The sequence below is a fragment of the Pyrus communis genome, chromosome 4 (assembly GCF_963583255.1).
Source record: "Pyrus communis chromosome 4, drPyrComm1.1, whole genome shotgun sequence".
NCBI classification, from domain to species: Eukaryota; Viridiplantae; Streptophyta; class Magnoliopsida; order Rosales; family Rosaceae; genus Pyrus; species Pyrus communis.
In genome coordinates, this window is record NC_084806.1 from 9,160,194 (window position 1) to 9,171,327 (window position 11,134).

The window sequence follows — 11,134 nt, forward strand, 5'->3', positions numbered from 1 at the left end:
CGTCCATGTTCATTATTGCGATATCATGTGAGAGATGAAAATTCTTAAAACAATTATGACGTGAAAAAAAATTATATTTTTATAGGAACATTATAGAAAGATATCGTGGTAGCAAATCATATCACAAAACACCGTCTAGGAGCAGATTTAACAAACTCGATCGATCCGCTCACCTCCAGTTTTCCATTAGGGTACTACCAGATCGACCTCACATTGAACAAACTTGCCTAAAGGGAGGCCTGACGACTCATATTGAATTTCTATCATTAATGCAAACTACAAAGACAATTAAATTTGGTTTCACATTGCACAGAACGAGCTAAGGGTGATTTTCAGACGAATGAGATTAAAAACTAGATTTTCAATTTTCATTCCAAGTTCAAATCATATCACATTTTTCAAACTCACCGTAAATTTCCCTTTTTGTGTTGGTTGTCTTATTTATGTATTCAATTTTGAATAGAGAGAGAGAGAGAGATGCAACGCCAAATTTGTACCATCCAATCTTGCAATTTGGGTAATATCCACAAAATTCTATTATCTATTTAGTTTGAGGATGACTCTTGATTCAAGTAAATGGAACCATAACGCTTATAATAATGGGAGTTTTAACGAAAAGTTCACGGTATTATTCACTTTAACGAAAAATCATATTTTTACACTAAAAAGTCAAACCTGGTACTATTCACTTTACCTTTTATTTTATCTTTATCATTAAAACTCAAAGTTTTCAAACCATTTTTATTAGTTTTTCTTATAATTAAATGTTTCCAATTTTGGGCTCTACCCACCTATCAAACTTTGTCTTTTCATTTTTTTATCATATTTTTATTTTTATAGTCTTATCCTATTTCTATACTTTTATAATTTAGAGAAGCAATATGAATTAAAATAATAGTGTTAAAACTCCATATTTTAATACAAATTTGATTAGAGGATCCAAGGACCGACCATCGTCAAGATTCGTTTCCATCCGAGAGAAGTAACTACTAAGCAATGCCATTGCCACTGCCGTCTTGGATATTTTTATCAATTTTCTTTTCCTATTTGTTTTTATTTATTTTTATTTTTAGCTTTTCCTATTTTATTTGGTCTCCTAATTTTTGTCGGCGGATTTTGAAGAGTTTGCTTTAATCAGAGTTTGGATAATTTTCGTACTGTGCGACGAAATCTTAATAAAAATGATTTTCAATTTTTTTTTTTAACTTTTCACGTATTTTTATTTATTCATAGGCATAAAATTAAAGTAATTAAATAAAATCAACGACCATTATTCATATTTAACTTCAAATTATTCATATGTTATCAGCTATTATTCTTTAATTTGCAAATATTTCCTTTCAAAATATACTAATTGTGTTTTTATTTATAAGCCCACGCTATGTTTAATCATAGTTTAAATAACAAAAACTCTTTACTCAACGAATAATTATAGGAGCTGCACAAATCATAACCAGCAAATCTACTCGACTATGAAATTCATGGTAATCATTATGAGAAACTAATTATTAAAAAATATCTTGAATTCTAAAAGCACTTCAAGTGCTTCATGCAAAAAATATTAATTATGTGCTTCTTGATGCTTACTGCAAGAAGCATTTTGAAATTTTAAAAAAACAAATTCACTTGAATTTTTACAAAAAATTCGTGCCGAAAATATTTTCATAAAAACCAATTTTAAAAACACTTCCAAACCTATACCTCCCCGTTTCAACTCTCAATCTCATCAATCATCAATACAATTTACAGGGTCATTTGTGCAAAAATTCATATAAATTGATGATAGTTTATTCATTCACAAGCTAAAAATGACGGTCCACCATTACATATAGAAATAGAATCAACCATCATCGGATTAGACATTGAGATCTACCAACCTTTCAAGTTCCAAGTCTCAACCAACCAAAAGTTCAAGAGTTCAAAAGGGTCCTACCTAATAAACCTGCAACCAACCCTACCAGATAAAAAAACACAAGAGAATATTAAGAAGACTATCAAGCTTAATCAAGTTTCTTAAACTTAAACTTACATTAACTTCTCTAAAACCAACCCCTTTCAAATTGACTGACTCACATCAACTGAGCATTAACCAAATATGAAAAGCTTCTTGTAAACCTACGAAATTTACTCCACCATCATACTACTACACCAACATAAACGGCACCACAGAATTCCGAATTCATCCTATCCTTCTTTCTACAAGCGTGACGATGAGTTTAAGCGTGAGTGAGAGCAAGAGACTGACCCATTTTGTTAATGGTCCGTCCTCTAACCCCTATCGTTTGGAGGGTCTCTCATCGTCCTCTCCTCCATCACCATCGTCGTCGTCGTCATCTGAGTCATCTTTGTCCGATCTCTTTCTCTTTGGGGGAGCCTCCACCTTCCCACCAGCATCATCGCCCTGCTCTTCATCTTCATCAACTCCATTCTCTTCGGGCTCAAAATCGCTCGCATCTTCCTCATCCTCAGCACGACCTACTGGGCGGACGAGGTACTCAGTTCCTAGCTCTTCCTGCAGATTTTCAAAAGATGTCAGCAGCAGTTGAACCAGCACATACCATAACAAAATGGAAACATACACAATGAACAAATGAGCCGATAACAGAAGCTGCCATTCAAACAATTACAATAAACGAGCAACTACGACAGTCAGCATAAACATAACTGGTAGACAGACAGATCTGTTAGGCTTGTCGCTGTCAAATTCCGACAACGGGTAACTACGAAAGTAGACATAATTTGTGAAGGAAGAACGGTAATCTCAAACGGCTTTAGGCCGAAAATCTTTTCGATTTAAAAGCAACACTAGCCACAGCGACAACAAAAACATATAAAAATAGCCGAATTTACACAAGGGTAAAAAGGAAAAGCTCTTCGATCTACTGAAAATAAAGGATCAAATCAACAAGCAACAAAGAAACCAAATTAATCTGTACCAAAAAAAATAAAAATAAAAAAACAGAACAAAATTAATAAAAGGCTTTAAGAATAATTTTAAAAAAGTTATATGACAAGCCTAGCAGAGGCAGAGAAATAAAAGCTGCAAGAATATCTGATGGAGGACTTTTCTCTAAATTTGGCTAAAAGAGAAATCTTCTCACTGGAGGAAATAAATATTTAGAAATCTCAAATATAATACAAATTAATAAACTACATAGCCATGCTCCACTGCAAAAACACAGACTAACAGATCGCAGAAAAATATATGAAATCTAATTAAAATTAAATATATATATATATATATATATATAGGAAAAAATCAAAAGAAAATTTAAATCCAACTTGAATTTCAAGACCAGGCCGCTAGAAAAATCAGATTAATAATATCAAAAATTATTTCTTCATATAAACACAACAAAAACATATAAAAATACCAGATCTGTTGAATCTAAACCAAAAATAAATAATTAAAAAAAAAAAAAAACTGGAAAAATGTAAAGCTTGCGTTTATACCTCTTCCTCAGCCTCGTCATCGTCGTCGTCGTCGTCGTCATCTCCCTCGCCATCGTCATCGTCGTCACCGCCTTCGTCGTCCTCGTCCTCGTCATCGTCGTCTTCGTCGTCCACCGCGTGAACCGGAGGGCCACCAGACGACTGTACGACCTCGTGAACATCGTCGTCGTCGTCCTCTTCGTCCTCATCGTCGTCGTCTTCGTCCTCATCCGCGTCGTCGTCGTCGTCGTCATCCTCGTCGGCGTCCTCCTCCTCCTCGCCTACGCTGTCCTCGGACTCGGACTCGGACTCGGATTGCGACTCGTACAGCTCCAATTGCTTGGCAGTCAAGGGCTTAACTTCGTTTTCCTCCACAACTTCCTCCATAGCCTTCATCTTCTCAAAGCTCACACAAATTTCCAGAGAAAATATGCTCTTTGTATTCTCGAGAAAACGAATTGGGATTGGATTTGGAAGAGGGAGTGAGATAGAGGGAGAGAAGGACGAGAGAGGAGCTGCTTCGTTCGCTCAAGCAGTAGCTCTGCAACCAGCGATCTGAGCCGCTGAAACGCGGGTTGACGCGGATAGGTGACGTGGGGGGAAATCGGACGGTCCTGGTGAGCCAATTTGTATTTCTGCGCTAATAGGGTAACCTGCTGCGGCGCTTCATATTCACTTTTGTAATCAGATGCTTTGTCACGTGCAAGGGATGGCGTAATCTGAGGTCACTAGGGTTAGGGTTTCTTTTCGGGTTCTCCAGATTCTGGGCCCATGTTGTTGGGCTAGGCTCTTGGTCTACTTCGATTATTTTCTAAATCCAGGTTCTCAATTGATGGGAACACACCAAAAATTCTGGCCCATCGTTTTCAGTGGGTCATATGCTGTGGAGCCCCCACCTCCTCCTCGCGTTGTCTTTGTTTGTTTTAACTTTTGCTCAAGTATTTTTTTTTAGATATGAGATTGAATACTTTGATAACATAAAATAAAATTTTAACGAAAAGTTTTCGATACTGTTTATTTTAACGAAAAATTACATTTTAACACCAAAAAGTCAATCCTAGTACTATTCACTTTACCCTTTATTTTGTCATTTTCGTTAAAACTCAAAATTTTAAAACCTATTTCATTAGTTTTCTTGAAAAAAAAAAAAAAGAGATTAAATAAATAAATAATTTAAAGTCAATATCAGGAGAAGTGCGTATGAAAATGTGTGGATAATTATTTCCCTTTTTATTTATATTTTTTGGGTTTTTATAAGTAAACTAAAACAAACATTGTCTATTAGTACTACATTCTAATGTTATTCCTCATTATTTGTAAGTGAGAGATCTTATATTCGGTTTTTGATAAAAGCGAATTTGAACCATATTATTGGTTAAAAGCGAATTTGAACCATATTATTACTAGCTATTGTAAGATTTAATTCATTTTCTCATTTCTTAATGTAAATAATATTGTTTGTTAAAAAAAACTTAAATAATCACATCACTTTTTTTTAAAGTGTGGATATACTTTGTAAAAATCCAATAAAAATGCCAGAAAAGGCGTGCAGTGTATGTTGCGCACTAGAGCGTTTTCTCTTGTGTACTTTCACCCATCGAAGATCCGTAGACAGTTTAAGGTAAGAATTTTGTTTACAACAACTTGTTTTCAAGGGGGAGGCAGATTCTCAGCCCTTTCATTTTTCGTGTTCTTTTATTTGTATGGTCACGATTAAATTACGTTAAGATTTTATATTATTATTTATTTTTATCTTATTATCTTTATAAAAAAATTAATATAAAATATTGACGTGACTTAACTATGATTACATAAAACAGAAAGACACAGAAAATGAGAGGACAGAGAATCTACCTCTTGGATCAAAACATGCAATATGTCCCACGAGCATTAGTCAAAAATAACCTTGACACGTTCGCACTAAACACATGAGTTTAGTGGTATTAAGCTGGCAATATTTTTTTTATTTGGTTGCATTGCGCCACTTGTAATAATCTAAGCGCAGTTTCTGCACCAACAAAAAAATATATATTTATAGAGTTGTACACTTATTATTTTTTTGTATTATTTTTTTAATAGAGGTACGGCCTATTAATGTATATGAATGTCATCTTTATTAAAAAAATAATATAAATAGACGGTGAAAATAGCATTTTAAGCATTAATACGAAGGAAAGCACAAATCTTTAGATGTGGTGGATATTTTGAACCAATGCCAACTAGGGTTGGTTAAGTTAAGGATCATAGCTATCATTAAAATACTTGAGTATTGCTATCGGCAATCTCTTTTTGTCGGTGATTTACAAAAACCAAAAAAGGAGATAAGTCCCCATTTGTAAGTCCTCATAAAAACATATAAGGCGCCTTGATCTTAGAATAGAATAGTCTCCCCTCTCTCTAAACATTCTATCATTAAAATATTTTGAACTGAATTACAATTCTCTTACGAAATGGTAAACAAATTACTAATGTTATATATCGGTGACATTTCGTCTTTATTTGGCTGTTCATGAAAAGTCATAAACAGTTTTTAATTGTTAGTTACTTTTCGAGTATTTCAATCAAAGGTCTTCATGCTCTAATAACATTTTGGTTTATTGGTAAACTTTCTTTTGGTTTACAGCTTACTAAACAAAAAAGTCCCTACGAGGCACATGTCGGTGTCCTTATCTAACTTGCAAAATCATGGCAAAACTAATTACTAATGTTATATATCGGTGACATTTCGTCTTTATTTGGCTATTCATGAAAAATCATATGTTTATGGTTTGGTTTTTAATTGTTATTTACTTTTTGAGTATTTCAATCAAAGGTCTTCATGCTCTATTGACATTTTGGTTTAAAGAAAACTAATGAAAAATGTTTAAAAACTTTGAGTTTTAAGGATAAGGACAAAACAAATGGTAAAGTGAATAATACCAGGATTAACTTTTTAATGTAAAAATGTGATTTTTCGTTAAAGTGAACAGTACCGGAAGTTTTTCATTAAAATTCCTTTTGGTTTATTGGTAAACTTTCTTTTGGTTTACAGCTTACTAAACAAAAAAGTCCCTACGAGGCACATGTCGGTGTCCTTATCTAACTTTCAAAATCATGGCAAAACTAATTAGTGGGCAAAATCTGGCTTTTTTTTGTCGAACATGGCCAAAATTTTAATTGTTGCTTTCTTCATAGCAACATCATACACGACGACAAGAAGACTAACACGACAGTAATTAATAGTGAAGATTTCTGGTAATGCTTCTCTGAAAAATATCATCGTTATAAGCGGTTTTGGTTATATCAAAAGATTTTTAGCCAGCAGATTCTAAAACTTAATGAGAGTGATTTATTTAGGAGAAGTTATATTCGTGAAGGAATTTGCATTGTCTTCTGCCATTCAAACCCGATTAGGTCAGAATTTCAAATTCCTCTGCAAGAAAAAGAAAATTCAAAATTATTAAGTATAAAATAAAATAAAAGATTGAGAATGACAGGGTATGGTGTTCAAAGCCTTAGCTACTATAGTAGATAACCTAGTAGATAACCTACAAGATGAATCCGGATCCTCTTTGGAGTCTGTTTGTGAGGATCTCGGAGATCCGTAAATCATGTTTCTTTATCATATATTATGCAGTCTAAAATCATTTTAAATTATTTTATTTAAAATTAACACAAACAGTACTTAACGAAAACTAACCGTATAATATACAATAAATGAACACAATTCATTGATCATCAAAATTCTCTCTAAGAGAATCCAGAGAATATCGTGTTGGCTATTGGATAGCAACTCATTGCTCAAACTGTATTTTATATAGTATATTATTCTGTTTATTTGGAAAAAAAGAAAAAGAAAAAAACATAAATATCACAATTAAGATAGCAATAGAGATGTGTACTCACCACCTAAGAGTCAGCAGTCATGGCTCCCGTCATCATCTCAATGTCATGATCCATAACAGTCCAAAGAAACTACCGTTTCGTTTCGACCGAAGAAGCTGATGACCTTCCCTCTTGCAAGAGCAATTGTCTGGATTCAATGTCTCTCTTCTCATTCGTAGGAACACTTCTTTCACGGGTTACAAATTTAAAATATTTCACTTACATGTAAAGAGAAGTATCGTTTAAAATATATTATTATCATTAGACGGTAATATTATTCTAACATCAACACTTATTTCACTATTCACGATAAAAATTCAATTCTCTCTTTTGTAATTAAACCCATGCCAATCCTGACCTTTTTTTTTTCACATAGAAAAATTTGGTGGCTCCTATAGAATTCAGACAATTCGTTTCTTGTGAATTTTGAAGATGACTTTGGGCTAGAATCAGCGGGGGAGAGAAGAAGAAAGTCATAAAGGCTTGGGGTTAGGTTTAAGGAAGAGGATAATGAAAACGAAATTGTACTATACATAAAAGATGTTGATCGGTTGCTCAAACATGACAAAGTAATTTTTGTAAGATCGAGAGAACGTTACAAATTGAGACATTTGTGCCCCCTTCTATACAAAAATTATGACTCCACCACTGTTGCATTGTGAGAGCATCTATCATCTCTCATGGATGGCTAGGAACCTTTTCCCACTCTAATTCTTAGAATAAGATGCAAATGAAACCACATTCCCGGACATAATATAAAAGGAGTAGAATCTATGTCACTGTATGTTAAAAGAGAACTTTAACGAAAAGTTTCCAGTATTGTTCATTTTAATGAAAAACCACATTTTTACACTAAGAAGCAGTGTTCTAAAAAACGCCCTAGGCGCCTTGGAACCTAGGCGATTTTGTGCAAAACGGCTGGAAAAATCGAGGTGACTCTAGGTGGCTCTAGGCGGCCCTAGGCGGCCTAGGTGGCACTAGGCGGTTGGGTGGTTTTTTTTTTTTTTTTTGGTGAAATTTGTTTAAAGTCTAAGTTCTAATTATACCTTGAAATTTTGTTAATTTTATAGAATAGGTGTGTTGTGTATCAACTTAAATTCCGGGATGCTAAAGATAAATATCTTATATTACTAAATTTCCTTATTTTCCTCTTATTTTCCATTTTATGTTGTTTTAAATTGTGAACTTGTTGTACATGTGTCTAACTACAATACTCCTCACTATGGTTATATGGCATGTATGCTTAATGTGTTTTTAAATTTTGGACTTGTTGAATACTCTTTTTGCATTTTATCATTATTTTATTATCTTATTCATGGATTTCATACAAGTATAATTTTTTGTAAGTGTCAATATGCACTTATTTACAAAATATACAAGAAATTTACCTAAATCTGCCTAGACGCTAGCCCGCCGCCCGATTAGCACCTAGCATTTTTTAGAACTTTGCTAAAAAGTCAATCATGGTACTATTCACTTTACCCTTTAGTTTGTCCTTATTGTTAAAACTCAAAATTTTCAACTTTTTTTCATTAGTTCCTTGTGTTAAAATGGATATATATGTTACCTGACAGTCGTCCCCACATCAAATTCTTAACACCACCCAAATAAATCGTAGTTGGAACACGTGTCAATCATAAATATTACCTAATTAAGCATATAATACAAGACATATCCTACTTAATATTCCAACTTTGTTATGAACATGCTAGAAAGCCCTCTGCCAGAACAAAGAAGTATTTGAGAGAGATCATCTGTTAGTCCATCATGTGCGCAGCAAGGTGGTACTCGGCAGCTTTCAGCTGTCTGGATTTCGAGTTCTCTATGCCGTCATTAGGAATATTCCGGCGGTCGTGGGCCGAAATATTCAACCTGTCGTACTTCACTTCTGGGTGGAGTTTGAACTTGCAGAGCTTCGGGGGGTTCGGCTTCTCAATACTCGATGATGTGCTGTGGACGTTGATAACTGTGGTGGAGTCTTTGGCCTTGGCTTGTATGCTTTGCTTCTTCTTTCTCTTCTGCGGTTGTACCCTTTGATTAATCCATGTTAATTTCTTGATTAGTTCTTATTTATATATATGCAGATATTTAGGTTGTGAATATGTTAGTAAAATTTGTTGAATTTGCAGAGCGATGTTGGGTTCGTTGGCGAAATTAAGTTGATTAATCAATACAATTTTGCGACATTTGATTGAGATAAGTTGATTCTGAAATTTGATTTATGTTGGGAGTGCATTTGTTTGGAATTGATTTTACATTTCTTTGTCCTTCAAATTTTATGGTGTAAATTCTTAATTCATTGCTATTATAAACTTCCTGTAAACTTGTTAGGGTTAGCTCAAGCGATTAGGGAGGGTGAGATAATGTGTTAGGAATGTGATAAGTTAGGTTTGGTACTTGTATTATATTCATATGTATCGTATCACGTACTGTTGCAAGTGAATCTCACATCAGAGAAAGAAGGGGCTTTGCATCTTGCATGCTTATAAGGCGTTGGTTTTATGGTGAAACTTCAATTTTTTTCATTGTATCAGAGTAGGTTGTCCCATGTGTCAAGCCCAATGGTCATATGTGCTTCACGTCATCCGATTTGTATTGTCCACATGATAGGCTTGAAAATTGGCCGCATATGAAGGGACGTGTTGAAAGTAAATTATTTCCCTGCCTTGCTTGTACTTATAAAAAGTTGGGTTACTCCCTATTGCCAATTGGTTTTATGGTGGAAATTCAATTTCTTCACGTAATATACCTGTTTCATATTCTTGCTAATTATGTTTGGTATTATAGAAATTTTGATGTCTATTTCTGTATGTTGCATTGCCTTCTATTGATCTAAGATGCTGTGTTTTCTTTAAAGTTGTAATGCAAACCTCTGTACCAAGCTGCTACCAAATATCTCACTTATGGCGACAAATATCTCACTTAACACAAAAAAAGTTAAAAAGTTAAAAAAACAGGGGAAGAGTGCTTTTCCCTGTTAATGCTTTAGCAGCCTACTAGCAGCAGTAGCACGATGGTCCCCTTTGATTGCCTTAGCTATAGATGGTCGTGCCTCGAGAGAAATTTTGATAGGGCTACATGACTATAAAGAACTTTGGCATTATTGAAGATCAATTTGAGATCAAGTGAGATAAAATATAAAAAGTTTTAGGATAAATGATAAAGAACTACCTTAATTATTGATGTCACAACACTTTCATATTTCATCTTTTAAAATTAACAATGTCATATCTCATCTTACGAATTTGTGTCAATGTTATACCTTCCATTACTTGGCATTAAATTGTCAGTTAAATGCTGACGTAGCTTCATCCAGACCCCATTTTCTATTAACAAATTAATAAAATATTAAAAAAATAGTAAAAAAATCGTTTAATATTTTTTAAATATTAAAATAATAAAGAAAGTTAAAAAACAAAAAACAAAACTTTTCGTCCCTTCCACTCACCTCCCCCTTTCTCTCTCTCCCCATCTTCATCTTCTTCCTTGCTTAATCTTCAACAAAAAAAAACAAAAAAAAAAAAATTGAAAACTCATCAACCCCCAACACCCCCCCCCCCCCCCCCCCGAAGAAGCATCTTCTTCCCTGCTTAATCTTCAACCAAAAAAAAAATTTTTGAAAACCCATCAACCCCTAACTCCCCCCTCCCCGGAAGGAGGAGAAGAAGAAGAAGCAAACAAAAAAAAAAAAAAAAAAAAAAAAAAAAAAAAAAAAACCCCAACCCAATTCGGCCCCCCCCCCCCCCCCGCGGCCCCAAAAAACAAATCCAACCCCCTTCAACCTGGAAAGAAGGAGGAGGAGGAGGAGGAAGAAGAAAAAACACCCAGATCCCGTTCA

At 34.2% G+C, this 11,134-nt stretch overlaps 2 protein-coding genes across 2 annotated transcripts; one reads left to right on the forward strand and one right to left on the reverse strand.

Moving 5' to 3' along the window:
• Positions 1 to 1,766: 1,766 nt before the first annotated feature.
• Positions 1,767 to 3,959, reverse strand: LOC137731469 (acidic leucine-rich nuclear phosphoprotein 32-related protein-like). The gene is made up of 2 exons (XM_068470583.1): positions 3,454 to 3,959; positions 1,767 to 2,512 (listed from the first exon to the last, which is right to left on the reverse strand). Exons 1-2 carry the CDS (start codon positions 3,826 to 3,828, stop codon positions 2,276 to 2,278), a joined length of 612 nt encoding a protein of 203 aa, XP_068326684.1. The 5' UTR covers positions 3,829 to 3,959; the 3' UTR covers positions 1,767 to 2,275.
• A 5,032-nt stretch (positions 3,960 to 8,991) lies between these two features.
• Positions 8,992 to 10,611, forward strand: LOC137730496 (uncharacterized). Its single transcript, XM_068469485.1, has one exon. It carries the CDS (start codon positions 9,064 to 9,066, stop codon positions 9,331 to 9,333), a length of 270 nt encoding a protein of 89 aa, XP_068325586.1. The 5' UTR covers positions 8,992 to 9,063; the 3' UTR covers positions 9,334 to 10,611.
• The last annotated feature ends 523 nt before the right edge of the window (positions 10,612 to 11,134 follow it).

Bases quoted from the DNA above. Each gene is read 5' to 3' on its own strand.
- LOC137731469 (XM_068470583.1), bottom strand. From the start codon at position 3,828: ATGAAGGCTATGGAGGAAGTTGTGGAGGAAAACGAAGTTAAGCCCTTG. The intron at 2,513-3,453 runs GTATAAACGCAA...GAAAATCTGCAG, and splicing joins ATGACGAGGCTGAGGAAGAG to GAAGAGCTAGGAACTGAGTA.
- LOC137730496 (XM_068469485.1), top strand. From the start codon at position 9,064: ATGTGCGCAGCAAGGTGGTACTCGGCAGCTTTCAGCTGTCTGGATTTC.